This window comes from Argopecten irradians, chromosome 12, assembly GCF_041381155.1.
Source record: "Argopecten irradians isolate NY chromosome 12, Ai_NY, whole genome shotgun sequence".
Classification (NCBI taxonomy): Eukaryota; Metazoa; Mollusca; class Bivalvia; order Pectinida; family Pectinidae; genus Argopecten; species Argopecten irradians.
Window position 1 is genome coordinate 7,463,489 of NC_091145.1, and position 27,845 is coordinate 7,491,333.

Genomic DNA, 27,845 nt, shown 5'->3' on the forward strand with positions numbered 1-27,845 from the left:
CTCCCTTTCCCTAGTTAAGTAGAACTTTAGCTTACCAGCCATTTAAATGTGTATCTGAGATATCACTGCTAATGTTGATATGTGCTTACTACAAAGATACACATGTTTTATTTTCCTGTCTTAGTTGATATCAATATACGTGTAAAGTAGATATGACACAGATTTTAGCATTCGATTTCCTAAGGTTGATAACTGAGTGGTTTCGTTTACTTTTTGTCCGCTAGGGGTCAGTGCGTGCAGCAGTCACGGAAGCGATTGCTTCGCGAAGGTAAGGCTGTGAAATGTTGTCAAGTTTGGATGTACTTCGTGTATGCTTTTGTAAACTTCATCACTGACAAATATTGATTGTAGTCATTCAAAAATGGATTTCATTTTTTCAGACGACTCCCTAAATATGTACTGAAGTGAAACGAGACGTTAAATTCCACCTAAGTGGGCTCACACCAAAATTTCGGCATGACAGCAGACGATTTCAGAGAAACAGAATAAATTCTCATCTAAAATGTCTGCAACGGTGTTACATTTCGGGGATATTGTTTCCTTGTATGCTGAAGGGAGTGTTTGTGGATTTATTTCGACACTTGGGTAAGTTTTACGTATTGTCATTTTGTTTGAAATGCGTGACCTGGCTATGTTTGAACACCCGTCAAAAGGGAAAACTCGAGTCTACACGAGTAGGCCTATGGATTGACAACCTGCATTCTGGACATAGCGGTGCATTTATTGCCCTTACCATAAATCCCCACCCTAGCTAAGGTTTCCACACACCAACGGATGTCCAGCCATCTACTGTATCAGATTTAATTTGAAGTAGGCCGAGAAATTCTATCTGCTTGCTGCTGGCCAATGTTGTAAAACAGAACTGATAACGTTTTATTTACCTACTTGTTTACACTGTCCTTGGCGCCAGCTCATCTTTTTAGCCCCAATAACCATGTCAATACACCCAAATTGTAAATCCTGATCCACATTGTTTGTTTATGTTATGAAGAGGGTGCACTTGGAACCCTTGCTGTTTTTTATCGACATTTTTAATCCACTGCAATGATGTTATAACTTATAAATCAGGCAAATGTTTTACTTGCTAAATATTAATTATAAAATAACCAGCACTGCATGCAGTCATCAGTGTCTTGAATTAATTTTGCAAATTTTGATTGCTTTGTAAAATTACTAGGCTAATGTTTGTCTACACCTCTTATAATTAAACATGAACATACCGCAGTCTCCCAAAACACTGACCCCGCACAAAATACACGCAACACACCACATACATGGGAGGCCGTCCTTACATGACCATAGCTGTTAAAGATATCGATGCTCCACCGCCGACAGAGCATAAATGATATTATTCATTGGAACAATAATTGGTGTTTAATCGTGTATATATGCCTAATTAACACAAAAAATAATATAAAATAATTTATTTCGCCTTTGGTGCATGCGCAATCAGTACTTCATTCCATATAGGATATAGTGTCACAGATTTTTTTCGGGATGCAATTAATTATTTTTCATATTTTTAACTTGAAGTAAAATTAGAAGCTCACACTTTTCAATGGTGGTAATGGTGTAAATAAGTAACTTTTGTAACTGAAGAAAAATACTAAATCGTCTGCTCCTGTTTTTTATAGTGGAAAAAATACCATTTGCCAGCGGTGGAGCATCTTTGATAGGACGTTAATTAATCAAACAAACAAACAAACTATATATAGTGGACCAACAATGCCAAGTAGTGGGCCTTTAAAGAGTCAAATTACCATACAAGTATAATTGGTGTTACTGCAGCTGTAACAGGAGAGAAAAAAATGTAGTGGCCAGACCGGGATTCGAACCCGGGAGCTCTGAACGCTCTAGAGCTCTAGCTGATGAACTACCTGGTTAAACCGATGATTGACCCAGTCCAATCCCACTACACTCCTTCCTCTCTTTTCAAAGTCTTCAGTTTTCACTCTCGAACACATGCAAGACCCTTATACCACCACCAATAATCTGTTAAACCTGTCTATATTATTAGGATATTATAAGTGGTAATTTTAGCATTAGTGGATGCCAATTTTGTAACAGGAGGAGAAAATGTTGCGGCCAGACCGGGATTCGAATTCGAGACCTCCAAACACTAACCAATGCTCTGCCACTGAGCTACCCAGAGCTCTCCAGAGCTAATATATATATAATACATATATGTATACCTGGTAGCTAAAGTTAATAAGCACTGTAAAATAGCGATGAAAATATGATGTCCTGAATGATGTAACTGCACTAGAGACAAATTCAATGTTATGAAGTGATTATTCAACTTAAAAACACCTTGCTAGCTTATTCATATATGTGAACTTGTCAGATCTATCATCAATCTAATTGAACTGATAACAGATAAATATACTTAAACTAGGTCATTATAATAAATTATATATCATGTACTAATAAAAGGCCTAAAAAGCCTGAGTCTATAAATGTGTCAAATTATTGTTGTAGGGTTATATATAGTACTGTACTAGCTAATATACATGTACTGTATACGGTTTACATCAATACAGAAGAAAACTTTCATAGTTTCATAGCTGCATGTACACAAAGTCCATATATATCTTTTCTGTCGATAAATCTTGTTCATTATATATTATATATTGTCAGTGAATTTCAATCACAATATTTCAAATCAATTATTATTGTAATCGGAATAAACATTTTCACATGTAATTTTATAGTATACTGTATTAGTATCAACTTCAATGTTTGTAACACATACTATATAGTTTGCTTTGTGTTATATCTTATAGTAACAGCCCACTTCATTTAGGATGTACTAAGGTTTACTAGGTGAAGGAAAGCCAGAGTACCTTGCGAAAAACCTCCAATCATGCAGTGGTCACATTCTTAGCAACTTGTTCCCACTAGAGGGATGTAACAATTAACAATACATCAGACTATTCATAAAATATATTGCGATTGTATACTTCCAATCAATTAATGACAGATTCAACAAGTCGATAACAATCGCCGATAATACACCAAGCTATCAAATTTGTTTTAATTGTCAGATATTTTTCAGAAGCTTGGACTAATTTATACTCACAGAGGTTTGATACAGTAACAGACTAACAGTCAGGGTAAATCTTACTTTTTGCAGGCTATTCAATGCCAAAGCAAAGACTGACAATATTAATGTTCTTCCTCGATTATGATTGTCAGCGTATTAAATTGCTACTGACGCTAGCAGGAAAAGGGAAATAACTCTAAACCCACATTGCCCTAGCAGGGATCAATCTAGTTATGATTTATTACCGTTTATGGGTAGTTTCCCTTCAAGGGATCAATTCCCTCTGGTCTAATTTCCCCTCAAGATTTAAAAATTCCTCTCTTTGAAGCTAAAAAATGACTTCCCTTGTAACACAATTTCTCCCTTGTGACTTATTTTTTATTTAATGTTTTAGACTCAAACTGTTCGTGCATACAGCTACTGCATATAATGATAAACTCAAACTTTTAATTTTATTGAGCTTAAAATTGTGCTTTACTAAATCTAAAAATATAGTTAGTTGCAATTGTCTTACAGTATTTTTTTGTCAAAATAAAAATAATATTTTATCAAAGTAAGAATGGTCAAATTCGCCGATATTTTGTCGAACTTTTCCCCTATTTTGAAAAGGGTAGTTTTCCCCAAAACTTAGATTGATCCCTAACTAGATTTACGCCATGGCAGCCAAATCGTCAACTGGAAGTGGAATTTAATAGAATTCAGAATGCAACTCCATTGTAATACTATTTCAATTGTAGTCTGCAATAGCAAACTATGCTATCGGAATAGTGTGTTCCTGAAATATATAGCAATAGTATATTGCATTGGTTAAAATTGTAGGTGAATCTGATATCACCAGATAGTCACCCCTAGTACCCACATGGGCTTATTTTCAACCCAGATATGTGGCGTGGAGGCCTAGCTATATATATAGTTATAGGCTTATTATTATATTAAGACTTGGGGAAATATGACATCTTAAATCACTCTAGGGAAATCTGCCTTGATATTGAATCTTCAGTGTTTTATGAGTTACAAAATGAAGACAACCATTTTTGCAATACAGTATATAATGTATGCATAAGATAGATAAGAAGAATCAATAGTGATTGTCAATTTGTCATCTTCGATGTCTCAGTTAAGAGCTTATGGACATCTTAAAAGAGTCGAGAGATCAAAGAGCTAGATAAAGATAAAATATCTCCATGGTACCATAATACAGCCATTGGCAATTTAAACATTTATCATGCATTATTTATGGGTTTAATACAACTATACATCAGTGAAGTGGAAGTAAAGTAAACAAAACTGGTTCTTTTACCTCAGGGAAATAGGTCACAATATATTTAAAGTCTAAAATTTGTATCTGAGAAATAACATGAATAAATAATATTTATTGTGAATTTGTGTGTAGACCTGTATATGTCTATGTTCATCCGTTTCTCTGTATAAAATGATTATCAGTCTTAATCACAATCGGTTTCCACAGATTTTCTCAAAAGTTCTGTTATTTAGTTTTTAAGTTTGACTGTAGAAGCAGTTTTCTAGAGATAGACGTATAGACGCCCCAATTTAACAAATGTTTTACAACATGTGATATGCCTCTAACATCAGAATTGTATCCCATATTACATGAACTTGCGAATCGATATCCTTTACATGTGAATCACGAAATAAAAATGTGTCTTGACTTAAACAATTAAAGGCATATATGCATGTATACTGTAACAGATTATGTGCCATGAGTACAGAAAGATTTAAAATATGGATGACTTTTTTTCGTCCACAACTTACATTTTGGTTCATTTATAATAGAGATGTCACGGTTGATGTTTTTTCAGCTCAGTTCAGTTTCAGTTTTTTTTAGCGGTTTTTGTTTTTTTCGGTTTGGTTCAGACAAATCTTACTTAAACACTATCTAAGTCTAGATATTTACTATCAAAAACAAGTTTTGCTTTAGATTTAAAAAGATGGTACATCACTCAATCAAACAAATGTTTTTTCCTATCAAAATTTTACTTCAAATTAAAAACATTAAAAATAATTAATTGCGACCTTAAAAAAAAAAAACCACGGCACTATATCCTATATGGAATGAAGTACAGATTGTGCATGCAAAAAAATTTTTATTTTATTTTATATCATTTTTTGTATGTGTGTGTGTGTTAATTAGACATATAACACGATTAAATATTATTGGCAGACGGAAACGGGATTGTTTACAATCGCAACACAATAGCGGCCTGATTTAGCTGCCGATAGGCTTCGGGATTGTTATCGAAAAAATTATAATAAAAACATCAACAATTACAATATATAAAACAATAAGTAAAATATATCATTTAGATATTATGTATGTGCAAAAAAATACCTGCATACAGCAAAAAAACGATCTTCTGAATGACTGAACTTGTACATGTGTTACACATATATGTCGGTCTACATGTATATTTCCTGGGATTCTGACAAACAATTTCGCCGTATTTTCAATGAAATTATCAGCAGCTGTACAGTTTATACACGTAAATTACAGGTAATATAGGACATTTAATTTTCTAATGAACCAAACCGAAACTAAGAATCATCGTACTGAACCGAACCGTACGTTTGATTATTTCGGTTAACCGTAATTTCGGTTAACCGTAACACTCCTAATTTATAAGCCCCCCCCCCCCTTTGTTACAATTATTTAAGGGCCCTGGCCATGGGCACTAATTACGGCTAATACAGTATTAGGAATATTTTGGTACAGAAATATAATTAAACAACTATAAATGAATGGCCATGAAGCTTCTAGCTTTTGAAGATGAAATGCATATTGATTGATCTATAGTATATAAATATACCGATAATGTTATGCTATAAACGTTTACGTTGTTGCCCTTGAAGTTTAGGGCATTGCGCATGGCTACATATAAAGACTGTACTAAAGCAGTTTAAAAGGCTTATTAATTGTGCATGGTCAGACTATAGATATCTATATCAGTAGCTGACCATACATATAATTATAAACAACACAAAGTCTATATTAATAGTAAAGTTAATTTGGGTCAAAGAAGTAATATCAACAGGATTTTCCAGATGACACCGGATCCTATCAAACGTAAGTCTGTTGGATACGAATTACTTCAAATTGTAAATATGGGACAAGGAAGTAATTCCAACCGTGTGGACAAAACAAAATTGTCAAATTTTCGAGGCGATCTGCCCCTTTATCAAGACAAACAAAACAAACATGATTACATAATATGATACGAACATTAAAGCGGGACAAAGTAGACAAATATTAAACTATACAGCACAATGGAGCGCAATTTACCCTTCAGCAGTAGCAGCCGAAGGCCGGATCTACAAAAATGTATCCATGATACAGTAAAGTAAATTTGATACTGTATGCAGTACATGTACAGACTAGCTGCTTCCTGATCTGAATTGTATTCTGAAGGGTTTTCATGTACAGTAATTAATGTGTATATGTATTATTGATATCAATCAATGGATGTCTTATTAGTATCTGGTGTCCAAGCTAGTGTGTATAGCAATTGCAAGTAGCTTTAGTAATACATATATATACTCAGGCCTGGGTCTATAGTTATACTGGTAAAACTTGGCCAGCATCTGACACTTTGGTGGCCTTGGCCTCTGCTCTGATTCTATAATTCTTTTGTGCATTACTATTGCAGATTTAATTAGTTTGGTTCTGGTGTTGATGTTTTGATTGTACCTTGGATTGGTTCTGATGCTTTGTCTGTACACCAGGATTGGTTCTGATGGCTTGGTCAGGTGCTTTTACCCTGGATTTGTTTTGATGCTTTGGTGGTACACTGAGTTCTGATGTTTTGGGGTAACTGGCTTGGTTCAGGTGCTTTGGCCGTACCCTGGATTGGTTTTGATGCTTGATGGTGCACTGGATTCGTTCTGCTGCTTTTGGGTTTAGTTCTAATGGTATCCTCCATTGGTTCTGTTTGGTGGTACCCTCCTGGCTTGGCTCTGATGCTTTGGTGTACCCTACTTGGTTCTGATGATTTTTCTGTGTACTGATTGGTTCTGATGCTTTGGTGGGTGGTTGATTGGTTCTGATGCTTTGGTGGTACCTGGCTTGGATAGTTGGTTCTGATGCTTTGGTGGTACCTGGCTTGGATAGTTGGTTCTGGTTTCCAGATGCCGCTTTGACCTAGTGGTAATGTGGCCCTGGTTTGATTGTGATCTTTGACCGAGTGGTAATGTGGCCCTAGTCTAATTTTTATATTCTGACCCTGTAGTAATTGCTAATTTGGCCCTGGTCTGATTCTGATGCTTTGACTCTGTAGTAATCTGGCCCTGCAATTTTAATTCTGGTGCTTTGGAAGTACTTTGTCTGGACATGTTCTGGTGTCACTATGCATTATCTGAACAACAAAGATGTATTACAAACTCCCCAACATTCTGTTCCATGTACTGACAATGAGGTGCTATTTAGTATAAATCACCAGACCTATGCAGACTATGGTAGATCTGCCACAGTGAGTTACATTGAGGTGTATAGTGGAGATGATTAATTACAAGTACACTAGGCAGTGATATACCAGGTATATACGTGTGATACATGTATAGTTTCACTCTAGAGTTGATTCTGAGGTCAATATGAACCCTATAACTATACAATACAACTATACACAGGTATACACACACAAATGTCACTTCTCATTTTCAGTGTGTTACTTTGTTTAGTAGTCAAAGCTCCTTGTTAACCAGTCTTTATTACTGCGAAGCTACAGGAAGCATTATTAATGTGCACTGCTAACTTAATGAACACTCTGGACCGCCTGGACAGACTTCATCTTTGACTAGCAGCAAATTTAGTTGATGTTGGCCATAAGCCCACCTTTGAAGCTGTATATATATCATGATACATGTACATAAAATCTAATTTTCTGTTGTAGAACTTTACAAGACCAAAGCATGTTAATGTCTTTGGTGACATATGAACAAGACTCAGAAGAACACTTAGGAGAATATTTGATAAAACTGACAAAAGCATTATATTGGAAAATATTTCTACACTTTTGTACAACCTTTAGTAGTTATACAATGTTACCGTATTCGCCATAGTTAGTGACCACCCTCCTATACTAGCGCCCCTTCCCTTTTCTGGAGAATTAAGAGTTGAAGTTGTATAAACGCCCCCTTTCCATGGATTTAACAAAGTTTTACAACATGTGATGTCTTTAATATCTGCATTGTATCCCATATTACATGAACTTGCAAGCTTTTTCATATGATTCATGACATAATAGTGGTATCAAAGGATAAAAGGCATATGCATTCTTACTGTATCACAGAAAGATTTAAAATATGGCTGATTTTTTTTGTCCACAACTAAGATTTTGATTCATTAATAAGCGCACACCTTAAGCTTTTATTTGCAATTATTTAATCACCCTGGGCGCGATATATAATTACGATGAATACGGAATATATTATTGATAGTCTATACACACAGATAAACACAACTTCCACAATTATACTATAATATATCTTAAGCTTCATGTCTTTGAAACTGACAGAAATGAAAACTAGAGTTAGAGGCTAGCACAGTGATGGAGTGTTGCAAAATGAACAGAAGAGCCAGGGAGTCAGTGTTAAAATCCTAACATATATATAAGCACAAGAATTCCACCTCTGGATCACAAATGCAAATCCTTTTAGGGGTCATTATCAACTATTGACCCCTGGTCATTAATGTTTTTCTCCTGGTACTCATATCCCAGTATTTGTACAAATTGTTTTAACTTTGATACAAATGAATGAATTTAAGATAGCAACAAAGTTAATCTGTAAGCTTGTCAGGATGAAAATGAAATACTTGGCCACTAACCCTAGACAATCATTTAATCGCTTTGTTCAGATTGTTCTATGTTTCAAATCCAGCTGATCAGGTATTGGTAATACTATGTAACCTTATATTATATGTTTGGTGTCTAAAAGGTGTTAGGATCGTGACCAGGTGTTGATCAGTGACACCGAGGCTTCATTTGCTTCCAATCCGATCACACTATAACCAGCATATATAAATTGGGTCTGACTGCTCTATCTAGACTTCTGATACTGGTGGTGTCTTTACTGTAATTTGGTTTGGTCTGTGTGAACACATCATGACAGTATGGCCTATTGATTTCAGGGAACAACGGATGAGACGCAGCTCAATATAGTGTTTAAAATCCAGAGTATTAAATCTACAACATGCAACAACCCTCTCTGATAAGATTTTTTAAGCAATCTGTCTGCAGATTAATTAAATTAGGATGTGCGTGGCAGTTGCTGTTAATTATTTAGCCTGTCTTGTAACATTTTGCTTTATCTTGCCTACACATTTTCCCATGTGCACAGCTGACCTTCAAAGCTTTCAGCTTCCTTCCTTGATGATCGTAACAACGATTTACCTTTAATATATTATATTTATAGACATAAATATAAAACAGTTGTTGATCTTGAAGTACTGTTGTGCTTCTGGTATAATTTTCGTAAGATAATATATTCTATATAGAGATTTATAAACTATTTTTGGTTTGAAGATGTCATAATGTAGGAATGATATAGCAACATCGTATGTAGTACACCTCTAAAATTTGATGGAAATTCCCAAAAATTGCAGTATTTAAAGTAGATGGGTATTGTAGATAAAACAAAATGATATACCAATAGTTTATGCAGATTATGACAATTTGAATGATGAAGCTTGTTACATATATATAGGTTCTAGATCTACTGTAAATGATTTATGCTATATTTTGCAATAAGACATGCTTTGATATTCTCATTCAACTTCTGAATATAATCATTAGTTCATTTTCTTACATGAAGCTTGCTGTACAAAATCCCTGATAAGGAATACATGAGCTTAAGTGTACCTCTTCTATTAAATTGCAATTGATCATGATGCATACATATATCTGGGAAAATAATTTAATTAACTCACATGCAGAGTGTTGGTATATATCTATATATAACAGATATAATTATCAGAAATGTTTGCTACTATGCAATACCCTAGAGTTCTGCATGATGGAAACCGCATTGCATATTGATATCACAAGGCATGTATCCAAGAAAAGTGATTGTGATCAATAATTATTTCTATATATGTATGCATATATATATATGTTCAGCAAACATGAATGCAACACTTTTTACCTACACATGACAAGGTTTTAACATATTACACTCAAACCTGTCTATAAAGACCAATCAAGGGACAGATGGAAAATTGTTTTTATAGCTATACTGGTGGTCACTGCAGCCCCATGTCACAAGAGTGATCCATGAGCTCATTTTAGCTGTTGCAACAAATGAACGAGCCAACTTTGCACAATCAAATCTAAATGCAATGTCTTGAATATAATGAAAATATGAAAATTGAAATAACTGGGGAATAAAAATATAAATTATTACAGTACATTGAACATTATGCAAATTCTGTCCCTTACACATGGACTATGCATTATTTAAGGAAACATCTTGTTGACATAATGATTATAGGTTTATTGATAACAGTGCATTTAGGAAGGATATTGATTAAGACAGAAGGTTAAATATTCTCACTCACATTGGGTTTTTTTTTTGGCGCTGTCTTGTTCAGGTTTACAGCTACCAAATTAGCAAGTGGTGTCTATTTAGGGTTTGCTGGAATTAGATGTTAAATGCTGCAATTATTGTATTGCATCCAAGAACGTTTCTGCTGTAGTTCTCTAAGCTCCCAGTGCATGGTCTTGCTGTTCCATTGTGATTGTATGAGAAGATACTTTGATGTTTAAGCTGCATTTCAAATTATTTCCATTTGTATGTTTACTGCTATGTAATATTACATATTAAACTACAATGTATAATAAGGAATTGCAGGTTTATGCATATAGAATCTTGAGAGATGAACTTTTGGTATGTAACAGCTGTGAGATCTATCTTTGAAGCAGTTATCTGTGTTTATATACAGGTGCATACAATTACATACTAGAATATACTAAATGGTAGAAATATTTCCAGTTATATATATAGAGAAACAGCTAACACTTGTTATAAATATTTATGTGGATAATATTTTTAGCTCACCATGCCCCAAATTGCAATTGCAAAATTAAAGGCCCAGACTATGAGCTTATAATTATATCATATATAGCGTAGTGTCTGTCAACATTTCCATTAAATTGCTACAGTATAGTCATAGAGTTCTGCATCGATTGTGATCAAAGGTCAGAAACATCCTTAGGGATAGGAGTTTGTATAAATCTTGGCCCTCACAAGGGGCTGAGCCCAATATAAATCCTTTAAATTGCTACTATAATCATATATTATGATGAAGTCTGTATGGATTAAAATCATATTTGGCCAGAAACATTTGCTTGGGACTGCTTGGGGCAGAAGGGGTGGGTCCCAATAGGGAAATTATAATTAGAGTTACATTTTCAAAATTATTGAGGAGATAACCGCTGAAACTGTATTCAGAACAGGCCCTCTAGACCTCTTGTCTTATGAATGCCAGTGACAGTATGCATAAAGAACAAAGAAACAATTCTGAGTTCCCGGGGGTGCTTTCACAGCTGTTACTGCTCATCAGGGAATGTATATATAACTATTTTATGTAAATGTATTTCATTAAACTAATTCAATGGAAACAGACTTCTGTTTCCAAAACTTCATCACATTTGTGATTTTGAAATTCAATTTAAGGTACAACAATATGAATCTTTAACAGGATGGCTATTATTTTTGAAAATGCCTATTTGGATTCAAGAGGGTTCCTTCCAGAGATAATACTGCATTAAGTATCCTCTTGTTTAAAATGTTTTATTAAACCACTGGGTATTTGTTTTAAAGTGAGCCTGGATTTGTACTCAGAACTTCCTATAGTGTTGTTTACTAGCATCTGTTAATGAGATGGGAATGGGGTTTGGCAACCAGAGGTTTCTATGCATCAAACTTGGCTCTGAGATTTGAATGTAAACACTCACTGCATGAGTACATGTATGAGACAGTGCTTTAACTCTAATGTATCCTACTGTAAAACCATGGCAGGATTGTGAAACTTATTGTTTATAAGAGGATGCTTAGGTTGGGAGATAGATATAGAAGTGTTAAAACACAGTACGTTTATCTCCCAGATAAGTATAGAGGAGGTTTAAATCTGGATTTTCTCACTCTGACACTCTTGAAATGGGATGGAAAGCTAATCATGTGGCAAAGTTGTAAGATTAGGGTAATTAACCTATAACTCCCAAGGACAAGATGAGCTAGAATGCAGATTTAGCCCCATTCCTCCAGGTTGATGAAGCTGATACACTAAGCCTTTACCAGGAGATTTGATCTCTGACATGAATATGATTTACACAGCATTGCATGGCCCCAGTCTGATATGTAAAAGTACTCAGGAAATTGAAAGCTTAGATAGGTGGCAGGTCTCAAAAGCCCTGATAAAAAATCCCTTAAGATTATGAAGTTTGAGATAATGGCCGGGTGTTCATGCAACCCAGTTGTATAAAGGAGCAGGACGATGATCTCAGAGTAGAATATAGGAGCGAGGTGGTGCTCTGAAATAATTATGTTGGCAGATAAATAGGTGTAGCTTTGTCCTTCAACTCTAAATATATTGGGATTTTAGATTTGTGTCATGATCAGGCCAAAGATGTTCAATTAAACATTTTGAATTGCTTTGCCTTTATCTAGACAGATTGATGAGCATGCTATATATATATGTATAGCTGTAGTCAACCCAGTAATAGTTGTTTCACAGAAGGGCAATGCTATCAGAATGATAACTTCTGATTTTCCCTTATGAAAAAATGATACCGGGGTAAACTTCTGATATTCCATCTCGTGTGATGTATTGTCATTAATTGCAGGGTACTGGTAGAGACACTAGACTACATTTTGTAAGCAACTGTTTAAGGAATTCCAAACTCTGTTATGTAGATATGTATGTAATACTTCAGTCCAAGTGTTATTGTCTATCAATCATTGCTCTGTTATTTTCTCCAGCTTTATCTTTCTGTTAATTGATATTTAAGCTGTTCAGTTGCATTTTCTCTACGTTTAATTACCTTTAAAACCTGCAATTGCCTATACTATTATAACTGTGCAGCATATTCATGCACCATAGAATATATATACTACAAGACTCCCTTGTGCTTTTACATTGGTATGTAAAGCTCCAGAATAATGTCTGCTGGGAATATAAACAATCTCAGGTCCTCAGAATTCAGACTTCTTTTACAGCTGTCTGTATTTCAAGCATCAACTTGAAGAGTCAATTCCTGGATTTCTCAGTTGTATAAGAGCTATATTGGCAGATGTATTTGGTTAGAGAACTAGGTGCCAGTGTTACTGATGTAGGCTGGCATAATTATGCCATTTATCACCAGGTATTTATCGAATAGTGAGAAAAAAATATCTTGTAAACAAATATAACGCTGGCCATTCTCCACACCTGCAACATATCAATAAAATCAAAATAAGCTGTAAAAATGCTTGGTATTTTTTGTGAAATACTCGGAAAAAAAAGTATACCAATATTAGTTTGTACGTTAAGAATTGTTTCAGTGACATATTTATTGCCTTACCATGAGAACAGCTCTTCTCCTTGAGTATACCCAATTTAAAATCTTCTTGGTTTTTCTTTGTCGAGAAGTATGTGGTATCTTTTTTTTACCAGTAGTAAATCAAGATTTCTGTGTTGCTAATGTCATTTTAAGAGCCTTTCGTACCTAAGGGAAAAAATGGCTTGATGTGGTATCATATTGAGAGGAATCTAACCGTTACGATGGAGCAGTTGATATCTACTCGGGCTAAAGATATAGATGCACCTTTCTTCTGTACTGTACTCATTCAGTTTATATATAATTTCACTGATTATTTTCAGCAATTAAAAAAGTAAAATACTAATGAAGAACACACTTTTAATTCATATTCCATGGACAATCATATAAAGACATTCAGACTGCAGAGCTGGGGAGAAATATGGTTTCAGGCCAATATTAATACAAGTTTTACATGTTGAAGTGAGAAACAGGAGTAATGGTACCTGCAGTAGGCAATAATGTTTTTGGCCAACAGATCAACAAGTTACACCTTGAGATAAAGAACGGAAGTCAGTGAAGAAGTTCTGTGAAGCGATATACCACCTCTTAGACACTTTATGTCTCCTTTATTAGATGGCTGTGTGGTCCCTTTGATTGGACATGTAGCTTTTGTGGGTAATGCTGTTACATAGAACTTTTTTACTGGGAGATAATGGCGATATTATTTGGTTTGATTACTCAGCATAGAGCGAACTGCATGAAGCTAGCTGGAAATTTAAATGATGGTGGTTTTATATATGTTTAAGTAGTGGTGGAGATGTAAGGAATAGAACTATTGCAAATTCTGAACTAAAACTTATAGTTTTGAAAATTCCTCAATATTCTTGGAACTTTCGAATTCTCATAATTTAAATTAAGGAAACATTGATGATTGGAGGTTTTAGGTGATTAATATCAATATTTACTGCATATAATAAATATTTATGTATATATCAACCTAACAATAGGGAGAGATTATCTCCTCTTCCTTTTAAGACAAGGTGGAAGGTGAGACTTTAAAAGCTTAAATTGAGGTGTTGCTTTTATGGCAGTGACAAAGGTGTCATTACGTTTGCATTAAACTCCATTTTTGACAATATTAATTACATCCATTGGTACTGATCTCAAACTTGATCAAGTTAACTCTTTGCATCGATCAGAATTACCTGTAAAACGTACAAAGATTTAAATAACAAAAATAAATAAATAAAAAAAAACAACCCAATCAAACAAGTTGAAGTAAGGTACTTTTGAAGTTAAAACCTAAGAAATGGTGGATTTTGAGAATTTGTTGTGAACATTTGGGAATTTACCATTACTTGCATTTCAAAAATGCGCGAAAGTAAATGCTCCGGAAATAAAATTAAAAGTGCATGAAGTGCATGGATACTGACTCCAAGTGATCCACTTTTCTACTGATAACTACCTACTGTAATAAATGTGTATAGACAGATAAATTATACCCTCTATAACAATAACACTCTAACCGAGACAGACCCCCGTCACAGAATTATGATTAGCAAACATATTTTGAGATTTACCCGATTATGTGAATGAGTAGGTCAATTAGAGTTCAGACTGTTACAAGAAACTGCAGGCTTACTGACTTACAATATAGTTCATTTTAATATAGTTTGCCTTCGTATCTCACTCGGAATTTAAATCATCACTGTAGACTTTTCTTATCATGGCGCCTTAAGTTTTGATAAATTGCAGTCTTAGAGGAAAACTTAATGTAAGATAGGGTTAATTTGATATCTTAAAATGATGCACAAAGATTACATAATTAATTTATTTCCACTGAATACTCCCCCTGTCCCTCCAAAAAATAAATTGCACACACAAGTAGCACATGTTTATTTTATGTTACTTATAATTGATTCCACAGCAGGTTATGTCTTAAGCTTAAAATAGCAAGACAACTAATTAGATTCCATAAGCATTGGCCATGGGTAGTGACTTTATTTTTTAAAGGTCAGGAACAACTACAGTAATACAAACTTACAGGATCATTCTCTCAAGTAATTCATGTTAACATGCAAGCTACTCTGCCTTACTATTGATGATCCAATTCTGCAGAAAATCATTATGTAGCTTTCTTTAGCAAATATCTCTCTTGGAACAACACATGGTTTTCAGCAATGGTTTCCAATTAAAATTACAGGTTGTTTTATGTATGGCACATTTTCACATCAAGGTGCTAATTATCTGCGTTTGGGGCTGGGTTATTGTTATTCTGTGGTAATCAGAATTGGAACAATGTGGTTTCTTTACTGGTTTCTTCATTTAGATGTGAAACAAGTTAATTATTTTTGGAAAACGTTTTGAGACTAATTCTAATTAAATTTAAAAGTGCTTTAAGTTGAACAGTATGTTTGAAGGAAGAATTGCTACCAATTGAAGGAACTTTGACTTGTAGGATTTAAATAAGAATCAATTCAATGTGATTTTGCTTCCATTAACATTCACCTGAGTACACATGCTATTTATTGCAGAGACTAAAATTGAACTCAGATTAAATTTGACATTGCTATAGAAGGCAAAATAAGGCCAGAGAAAGTATCCTTAATGTACACACAGAGAAAGGTAAAACGTTATTGGGGGATTGGAAATTCTATTATCATCGATACCTTGTATGGGATAATTGCGCAATGTGGCTGATACATTTATGTAGTGTAAAAGCAGTCTATGTCACTGACAACTCATGAAGCATGTATGATCTCTTTTCCTCTGTGAGCTGAACTGTGAATCAATCTGTCTGGACACACAGAGACTTTGATTTCTCATGTCCCAGCGCTCTACCATAATATGTTTTCCCTATTTTTCCTCACATTGGGGGTTTCCCACCAACAAACCTGTTTTTCCTCACATTGGGGGTGGAAACAAATAAATAATACACAACTTTTTATTACCCATGCAGTCTTTGAATTCGTTCTAAGGTCATCAAAGTTTTTGTTCCCAGTACAAATGATCTTTCATCTTCTTCAAAAAGTGTTTTGTTGTTGGTTGAGATAATAAATTTACTTGCATCTACCATATAAAGCAACAAACCTCATATAGGAAATGGGAAACTGGTCACAAATTGTTTGAATGCATTTGTAGTCTGGGATCTGAAGGAAAACCACTAATCACAATTAGCTGTAAATCTCTCTGGGACATCATGGCCTGGCCATTAATGTTGTTATATCATTAACAAGCATTTAGACATCTGAGCACTTGACAAAAATCCGGGGCATCGGATGGAGTTACGGCTATGAAGAGGACATCCCTTCCCACAGGTGCAATGATAGCTTCACACAAGTACGCCCACCTTTGACTGCTTGAATTCCATCAACATATATACATGTACATGTTGATGCCATTCAAGTCCAGGAAGACCTAGCTTTTTGTAAGTGAAGAACATTTAAAAAAAACCTATCACAGTTGATTGAAGGCAACAAAACAGACCATGTAACTTTTTGTTGAGTCCTTATGTATGAGGAGTACAAAATTTTCATGGGGCTGTAATTGATAACTGATAATATTAGGTGTCCTAACAAATCACCATGCCACTAGCCCAAGGCCTATGGTGCCTCAACCTTAGGGTAGTAAGTTGGAAAGTTGTGTGGGTGGGGCATAAGCGCAGGTGGCAGGTATATAAATACTGACTGTTCACAGGTTTTAAGTGAAATTTCTTCAGGTACTCAAGTCTTCCTCCATTGATCCTAAATCTAGCACAAGACATTAAATGATCCTGACTGTGAATGTTACTATTCAATGTAACAAAAAGTTTTGTATATGTGACTGTAAGTAAGAAAATAATATCTTCTAATTGAATGGATTAGTCATTTGAAGTGCAATAATGATATGTTTTGTGTTATTATGAGTAATACTGATGTGTCTTGTGTTATTACGAGTAATACTGATGTGTCTTGTGTTATTACGAGTAATACTGATGTGTCTTGTGTTATTACGAGTAATACTGATGTGTTTTGTGTTATTAAAAGTAATACTGATGTGCCTTGTGTTATTACGAGTAATACTGATGTGCCTTGTGTTATTACAAGTAATAATGATATGTTTTGTGTTAATACGAGTAATACTGATGTGCCTTGTGTTATTACAAGTAATACTGATATGTTTTGTGTTATTACAAGTAATACTGATGTGTCTTGTGTTATTACAAGTAATACTGATACGTTTTGTGTTATAGGTTGGTTGACAACAGATGTGTAGTACAACCAGAAGCAGGCGACCTCACCAACCCTCCAAAGAAATTCAGAGGTAAAATACTGAAACATTCAAATTCTATACTCATGATTAATAATTAGAGTTTTAGACTTGTTATAGTTGTGATTCCTCTGGAATATGTTTTTCAACATACAGTATAACTTGTCTAATCCAGATCCCTGTGCATTTCGGCATGATTATATGGCATTGTTCCTTCATAATTTATGGTAATTAAATTAGCCTAGTGTATAATCTGGAAACCTGCATATATACCAACCGAATATGCTGGTCCCAGTGGCATTCGGTTCAGACAAATTATATTGTATATTGACTGTATTTCTGATTTTGAAGCCCAGATAGTCACCAGTCACTTTTGAAGCAATGCAGATTCATAAACAACTGGGTAATGATCAGAGTGTTCAAACCAATTATTTTTTCACCTAAACTTAGCCTCTATCAAAGCTGTTGATGTACCAAGTTGTCTTCATTTAAAGAGGGGGGGGGGAATAACTCGTCAACAATTCTAACATTATCTGTATCACTCTACCAAATCAGCAGGTGCCCTCCAATAATATTGGCCCTGCAGGTAGGGCGTTAGAATTGTACCTGCTGCCCCTATTGCATGATCGTAAAAGGCGACTAAATTTAGGATCTTATCTTTTCTTTTCTTCCTAACTGACTTTATTTTTCCTAATGCCTCCCTTGGCACCGCCTCACTTTTGGCCTTGGGTTGAGCGTTCGCCCCTGTGAGGAAGGCTCTGGGTTCTGTCCCCTGGCCGAGACACACCAAAGTCTATAACAGTGGTAGTTTCTGCTCCTGCTTAGCGCTCAGCAAACGGGGAGTGGGACGACTAATGTGACCGGGTGTGGTGTGTTGCTTGGTGTCTTCGGCGGCATGCTTCAGTGATATAGCACTATAAAAAGGGCAACAGTTCCACTATACAAGAAGACACAACACGAACATACCGCAGTCTCCCAAAACAAGCACCTCGCACAACAGACACGCAACACACCGCATACATGGGAGGCCATGACCATAGCTGTTAATAGGACGTTAATTAATCAAACAAACAAACAAACAAACAAAGCCCTCCAATAACCGCACTATAATGTGTATTGCAATAAGTGCTAGTATACCGACAATGACAAAGAAGAGATGAAAATATAACTGATTTAATCATCTGTTGATCTCTACCAAAATGTCAAATTATGTATTGTCATATTCTTATATTTATCATCACATTAACATAATTTTATTAATGCTAATTGCTAATCTTCAATCAGAGACAATTATATTAATGTAACATAAATCCCTATAGTACTACCCCTTGGCCAGAATCTGTATATTAGATCAAGGTTAATGTGGTCTGATAATTATAACAGGAAGAAAACTCAAACTGCTACTGGTGTTTTATATGTGTTAATTAATGTGGCGGAAGTGGAGAAATGGATCAGCAAGTTAAAACAGAAATATTCACAGGGCTCATTTCAATAACAGGTCCTGTATGTTCACATACCATCAAAATATTATTTGTACCAATTGATATGTATCCCAAACACCAGAATACATTTAATTACACAGCATCTTGATCCTTGAAATAAAGAATGCCAATCCTTATTGATGGAAGGTAATTAGTTAGAATGACAGGACAATGCACAGTCTTCTTATGTCTACTTGTGTTGTAAGTCTTCCTGGTACATCCTCCTATAGGTTTAAGTACATCAATTTTGTAGTTATTTTCTTGGAAAGATGATTAATAGAATCTTACATGGGTCTGTTTATTAAGTGGACAGGGATATCTCAACCCTAGTGAAAGATTTTGGCTGGTTAACCCCAGGCTTTTCTCCCATATTTAAAAAAAAAAAAATCAGATTAGGAATTATTTCTATAGTGTTGATCATTAATGGCGTCCTTGACAATAATCTATGTATCGATGATGTCATTGTCAAGCATGTGTGAGGTATCTTTTCCCTACCAAGGTAAAAGACAGAGTAATCTTTTCCCTAGCAAACGCGGGATAACCCTGTCAGGTATATGAGAGAAAAGATTTTCTGTAATGCCTGATTTATTTTACAATAGCTAATTATAAAGAAATGCTGTTTACATGAAACGCTAATGTAATTGTGGTGTCAAAACAATCTGTTCACATGTCACTCCTTCAATCATTAAACTTAACATTTTTAAAGTTCATTGGAAAATACATTTGTCTTTGTAAATGATTCTATCATTATATAAAACATTACAGTATGTTATAATGACAATAGGAGCCTTTACAATTTGTTTATTTTTAGGTATTATACATTAATTCTCCATATCTAATTATAATGCTTTGTTTAGAATATTGGTTACCCTCAAGTATTGTTTGTTAGTAGTCTGATTGTATAGGGTATGTATTGGTGCATTATACACAAATATAATAATGTACCTAAGGCCAAAAAAAGAAATATGTCTGTTTAAGGTTATCCGACCGACCCTAATTTTTTTACCCCCGACCCTAATTTTTTTCCCACTTTTCTACCAAAAAAAAATTTGATAGTCGGGATTTCGATCCCAGACTCCGGTTCTGGCCATTATTTTCGAGTGAAAGACACTAAAAAAAAAATCTAAAAAAAATCCCGACCTACCGACCCTATTTTTTTTGCCAATGTAACCCTAAACAGACATATTTTTTTTGGCTTAATGGAATTATGATAAGGAAAGGTTGCATTTGGGTTATAATCTCTGAGCCATCCCTTGGAATTTGAAGGTGTTGACTTCTGTTGTATGAGAATCAGAGACAACGACTGGCAGAATACTGTATTATGGTTCCAGAAGGGAAAACAAACCTTTACTTTAGAGATGTTTTTACCACCACAACATACTTTATGATTAGCTTCATATGTTCTCTTTTCCAAGAGTCTTCTCCATCGTACTAGTCCTCTTGAACAGTTCAGATATAACCTGATCTAGATTGTTGTAGCTAACCTGAAAAATACAAAACTTGTTTCCAAAGAGTAAACAATCAGGGAAAAGAGTATGAGAGGTCAAATCTGCCATCTGGACATACTTATACAATGGTCTACTTCATTTACTGTTCATTTACTTCACTTTATATTTCTGATATATTACTGTTTGTAAACTGTGGAAGCTACAAAGATCACATTTAGGTGATCATGTAAAGTTTGTATAATGTGAAACAGTTGTATTTGTTAGGTATATAACATGTGATACATAGAGACTAATGTAGTGTTATATAAACTCTGACATCCTTACCTTTCCTCACTGGGATCTTGTTACTGATAATTAGTGCCCCACCATTAGGCTTGTTAGGCCCAGGATAAGGTACTTCATCCAGGCTTTGATGGAATGAACGAAGTTCACTAGCAGCCTTGTGATGTTGATGTGACCATGTGGAAAATGAACGCATGTACATGAAAATACTATATCAATATGTAACAGTAATTCTGTCTCACCAAAACTTCCGACTTGTCAACATTTTTTTGACATATAAACTTACCAACATTGCCCCTGTTTACATTGTAATTTCCTGATCATCATGAAAAAGAGGTTGATTCATAAAAGTATCAGAATTTTACTTTTTGTATTTAAGCAGATTTTGTAATTTATCAAGATTTTTATATGATCAGAGATGAAGGCTTTTGTTGTACTTGTTACCAAATTCAACCAAAAATCAAGATTATTGCCCCATTAACCCATTTTTCATATGACGTTAACAACAATTTAGATTTTTTTATTCTTTCTTCCAATATCATCCTTAGCGGAATGTTTGAGTTAGCCTAGGTATGACCTTGACCTTTATTAATTAAAGGCAGCCTAGGTATGACCTTGACCTTTATTAAGGTCACATGAAGTAAGAGATGCTGGAGTATTTATGATTAAAACTTCAAATTTTAGTAGCAGCAGGTAACAAAAAATGAAACACTGATATTGAGGCCATATGTAAATTACTTCTGGGGTGAAATTATTGATTGTTTAATGAATACATTGAGAACTACTGTATTGTGCCCATTCAAATATTCAAAATTATTTACTGGAGTAACAGAGTTTTAAGAGAAATGATGTTTGGCCAGTTAAAACATATGCTAATTATATAATGGCAACCTGGTGAAGATGACGGGTGGGGAAAGAGGGTAGTGAAATCAGTATGCTATTGATTAAATAAGGCAGAAAGCTGACTTCATGTTAATATTACAAGTAATTTGATTAGATTCCAAGTGAAAATAGAGTTTAAATTAATTAATTTGTTCTTCATTCTTCAAACTTTAGCCTTATGATCAGCATTTAACCATTAATGAAGTTGTTTCTGTGGGGAAACGTCACACAATTCATGTTTGGCATTTAAGTTTTGAAGCATTTATGGGAAACAAACTCAGCAAAGTACATCTTACCAAGTTATAGTTTTTATCACACCCAAATATTAACATGAATATAATCGCTTTTAGAGCAGTCACTGTCACACCAGCTGATATATTACAATGAATATTGATTCTTTGTTTATCTTGTTTATCCACATAACACTTTCAATACCTCTATATAGTATGCAGTAGTTATTTTGGGCACTTCTAGCCTCATTCTGGCAGATCTATAACCCTGGTATCCTAGCTAGCTTAAACTGAGTGTAACTTATAGTAAATGGAACTGTAGCACAACTATACTGATGTCTTTCCAAAGGTCAAGGCCATTATCTGTCTGCATAGAAGTCATTAAATACTTAGGATTAACAAATAAAGCTTACCTCATGTTTTGGATAAAGCAGTTAGTCTTGGAGATCTTTGGTTTCAATCAGAGATGGGAGATCTTAAGTTTCAATTAGAGATGGGAGATCTTTGGTGTCAATCAGAGATGGGAGATCTTTGGTTTGTCAATTACAGATGGGAGATCTTTTGTTTGTTGATCAGAGGTGGGAGATCTTTAGTTTGTTGATCAGAGATGAGAGATCTTTGGTTTGTGGATCAGAGCTGGGAGATCTTTTGTTTGTCAATTAGAGATGGGAGATCAGGATTGTTGAACAGAGCTGGGAGATCTTTGGATTGTTGAAAAGAAATGGGAGATCTTTAGATTGTTGAAAAGAGATGGGAGATCTTTGGTTTGTCAATCAGAAATGAGAGATCTTTGATTTGTCGATTAGGAGATCTTTGATTTGTCAATCAGGAGATCTTTGATTTGTCGAGGTGATCTTTGATTTGTCGATCAGAACTGGGAGATCTTTGGTTTGTTGATCAGAAATGGAAAATCTTTGGTTTGTGGATCAGAGCTGGGAGATCTTTAGTTTGTGGATCAGAAATGGGAGATCTTAGTTTGTGAGTCAGAAATGGGAAATCTTTGGTTCGTGGATCAGAGATGGGAAATCTTTAGTTTGTGGATCAGAAATGGGAGATCTTTAGTTTGTGAATCAGAAATGGGAAATCTTTGGTTTGTGGATCAGAGCTGGGAGATCTTTGGTTTGTCAATCAGCGCTTGAAAATCTTTGGTTTGTTGATCAGAGCTGGGGAATCTGTGGTTTGTCAATCAGAGCTATGTACGTTGAAAGATTTTGATTCTGAATTCAAAAGAAATGCTTAATTGGCAATTTTGATAGAAATTTTTACTGGTTTAGTAAAAAAAGAGCTAGATTATTCACTGATGGTGTGGAATATTTAAAGGAAAAAAAGTAAAAACATTAGGTTAGGGTTAAATCTTATGTAAGTGAAAGCTAAAAATGTTAATTAATTACTCACTAATCATTTAAATTACAGTCATATTAAATAAAAGTGTCAAAAATCTTGAATCCCATGCCGGGTTGTTGGTATTTATAAAACGCTGTCTGTCAAAAGTCAACACACTTTGTAGATCAAGTTACATTGAACAATTAAGTCAAATCCAATAACTAATAAAAGATTTAATTTCTTATTCATCATAACAGATTGATTACACAAATCTAGCTATTAAATCTGGGGAAGTTTGGGCTTCCATAGAATAGGGAAACTAAAGGCTATTGATTTTGTTGTGATTCTCCTTAGGTCAACCAACAAGGCTTTTACTGAAATGGAATTGTCTTGTCTATTGACGCTATAACAAATAACTGCACAGAGCTTAGGCAAACTAATTGGTATGTGTGAAGATATAGGGAAAATATGGATAAATGGGGTTGATCTGTCAGTTAAGATATAAATTTATCGTGTCCAAATTCTGATTCAGAATGATTAAATTATCATATGGACATGGCTCTGAGGAAGAATGATGGGGTTGTTGCATGAGCATTAGCTGAAGGAATATCAAATTCCATCAGACTTTTTTTTTTTTTGCTTAGATCTTGCAATCTAAAATATTGAGGTCATACATTGTCGTGAATTATTAAAAAATGTATTAATTTTGGACAGTTTATATTATCTTTTGTCAAAAGTTTGCTATTATTTTTCATTAATGCAAAATCATAGCAGATACATAGCAGAACGAAAGCCAGGCTGCAATGGTGTTAATACAGTATGTCAAGACATCTTAACTGCTCGGCACCACAGTCCGATATTTTACTGACATTGGAAATGATACTAATTTTGAAAGTAGCACTTTTCGATTACTCTGTGATCCTATGATAATGTTGATCTACTGTGGAAACCATTCCTGAAGGTTATAGTGGGAATGAATGAAGATGAACTAGTGTACACATTTATTTTTGGAGTTTGAAGATAAGACTTGGCAGAAGGCCTGCAAATACCAGTTTCTATATTACATACTTACACTCATATACCATGTGAATTAGTGTATTATATCATTTATTGATGAAAGTTGTATGGTCCATTGTTTCTAAATAATTGCATAAATCTGTATCAAAGTTGAATACCGTATTCCACCCAGTAAGAGCACGGGGCACTTATAATAATTACATTGTACTTGAAAACAAATGTTGGGGGTGGGGGTGGAAGGTTAATAGGACAAATTTTGAATATTTTTTCACAAAATTTTTGCACATATTTTTTATAAAAAGCTTGGGATGCTAATAGGGAGCAGGAGTGAGGGATGTCGCAGTGGGGGTAGCTGATTTGATTGAATATGGTATGTCAATAAAAAGTAATTTGATCAAATACAGTATGTGCTTGCCTTGTAAAGTCAGGTGTTGTAACCAGAGACTGTCACTATTCTTGATCATATTGGATAAATGTCTACAAGGTGGTTTATCTTGTTAGCCTTGCCTGTAACCACTCAAGTCCACCACTGACACAGACAAGATATTAATCTTCAGATTCTGTCAGACTCCCCACAGGATGGGGCAGACTTGGATGAATGGCCTGATGGTCATAGCCAATATATACACCAGATTTCCCTACCTGACCAAATCAGATCCTTAATACTATCTCAAACATAACCAGATTTCATTACCTGATCAGCTGAGAACTGGTGGAACATACCAGATTTCATTACCTGATCAGCTGAGAACTGGTGGAACATACCAGATTTCATTACCTGATCAGCTGAGAACTGGTGGAACATACCAGATTTCATTACCTGATCAGCTGAGAACTGGTGGAACATACCAGGTTTTATTACCTGACAATGAGATCCTTAATTCTGAACTGCTGGAACATACCAGATTTCATTACCTGATCAGCTGAGATCCTTAATTCTGAACTGCTGGAACATACCAGATTTCATTACCTGATCAGCTGAGATCCTTAATTCTGAACTGCTGGAACATACCAGATTTCATTACCTGATCAGCTGAGATCCTTAATTCTGAACTGCTGGAACATAACCAGATTTCATTACCTGATCAGCTGAGAACTGGTGGAACATACCAGATTTTATTACCTGACAATGAGATCCTTAATTCTGATCTCTGGAACATACCAGATTTCAATACCTGATCAGCTGAGATCCTTCTGAACTGCTGGAACATACCAAATTTCAATACCTGATCAGCTGAGATCCTTCTGAACTGCTGGAACATACCAGATTTCAATACCTGATCAGCTGAGATCTTTCTGAACTGCTGGAACATACCAGATTTCAATACCTGATCAGCTGAGATCCTTCTGATCTGCTGGGACATACCAGATTTTATTACCTGATATCCTTAATTCTTAACTGCTGGAACATACCAGATTTCATTACATGATCAATCGAGATCCTTAATTCTTAACTGCTGGTACATACCAAATTTCATTACATGATCAACCAAGATCCTTAATTTTTAACTGCTGGAACATACCAGATTTCATTACCTGATCAGCTGAGATCCTTAATTCTTAACTGCTGGAACATACCAGATTTTATTACCTGATCAGCTGAGATCCTTAATTCTTAACTGCTGGAACATACCAGATTTTATTACATGATCAACTGAGATCCTTAATTCTGAACTGCTGGAAAATACCAGATTTTATTACCTGATCAACCGAGATCCTTAATTTTTAACTGCTGGAACATACCAGATTTCATTACCTGATCAGCTGAGATCCTTAATTCTGAACTGCCGGAACATACCAGATTTCATTACTTGAAAAGCTGAGATCCTTATATTAATTTTAACTAACAAACATAGATTAATAGTGAGCTGTGCAATATATATGACCAAGTGCAGCACATCTCTGTCAAGGATTTTGACCATGAATTAAGTTAAAACATTTCTCAATAAGAATAACTCTCATTTTCTGGAGCTCACAAAATGCAGGAATTTGTATTGTTTTGGCTCATTATACACAAACTTCCAAAAGAAAGACTTAATTTGGGGTGTTCCCAAGGTCCTAGACTAATGTAAAATCTGTTAATGCTTGAACTTTATCTAGAAATGCATTAGTTAAGCCACCGCAATGCAGACATGTTAGGTAGTTTCTTTCTTTCTTTCTTTCTTTCGTTCTTTCTTTCTTTCTCTTTTTCCTTTTTTTTCTTCTTTCTTTCTTTCTTTCTTTCTTTTTTCACAATGCAAACATATTAGGTCAGCTTCTCTTTCTTTCTTTTTTCTTCTTTCTTATACAGAATTTGTAAGATTAAAACTAAACATCAGTGATCAAGTCTTGTTTAAGGGCAGTCACTTATATCACAAAGAATTAAATTCCGCCTCAACTATTTCAGAAGGTAATTCCTTTTCACAAGACCTTTGTTTAATATTTTGGTTTTGTATTATTCAACACACTAAAGTTTGTTTATATACAGATTTATGTAAATGTGATACCAATGTTTATTCATACTGGAATGTGTAAACATTTCCTAGGACCCGAACAGAGGGTAGTGCTATCAAAATGATGATGATTCAGATGTTTAATATTACAGTCGTCTAATTATCTTGTCTTTCACATCTTCACTTAATATATTTTACCAGGATGAATGGCGACAAGCCAAGCCTCTCATGATCATGATCAGTTCCATGTCCAACATAACGCTTGTTTGGTAACCGCCTATAGATGAAGCATAATTACGAAAAACCGCATAATCATTTTAACGTCACCTTTTATGAATTTTTACATCAGCGAGTATGACACTTCATTATAGAGAGAGGAAAGTGGTATGTGACGGTTGTCATTCACAGAGTACAATACACTTATACAGTGATCAAATGTTAGGTAGATTGATAAAGATTGGGGAGACCATTGTCAGATGGGTCGACAAAACGATAGACATTTAAAGTCCAGCCCACAGGTTGTGATAAGTGATAGCACTCTACCTGTAAGTTTTATATATTCCTTGGGAGGTACCTTAAACCTGACACTTATAAATCCTGATCAGACATATAGTCGCACAATCGGGTACAACGTAAAATTGTCATTGACGGATGGACAGGGAGTTTTTCAGTGAATCACTAATTTCTTCATTAACTTCCCGAGAGTATGTATCTATATGCTCCTGTAGATCTGAAAGCTTTTGGAGTTCACACACAGAGAAGCTAGCCCCATGTGTTCTTTTACGTAGACTTTTTTGTGAAGTGGATTACATGTTCTATATAGGTTCCTATCAAATGCTGCCTTGCTTGTGTAGAGGCACTATTCAAACCGAGTGAAAACTTGTAAATATTTAAAGGTTAAGCCCAAACAGGTGTATAAACTATCAGTCCACA

At 34.8% G+C, this 27,845-nt stretch overlaps 1 protein-coding gene across 1 annotated transcript in view; it reads left to right on the plus strand.

Moving 5' to 3' along the window:
• The first annotated feature begins 274 nt into the window (after window positions 1-274).
• The window catches only part of LOC138336069 (inositol 1,4,5-trisphosphate receptor-like), a 125,749-nt gene continuing 98,178 nt past the window's right edge, over window positions 275-27,845 (plus strand). The window contains exons 1-2 of the mRNA XM_069285354.1: window positions 275-585; window positions 17,801-17,871. Coding sequence (XP_069141455.1) covers window positions 503-585; window positions 17,801-17,871 — 154 coding nt within the window. The 5' untranslated portion in view covers window positions 275-502. The remainder of the gene's footprint in view (window positions 586-17,800; window positions 17,872-27,845) is intronic.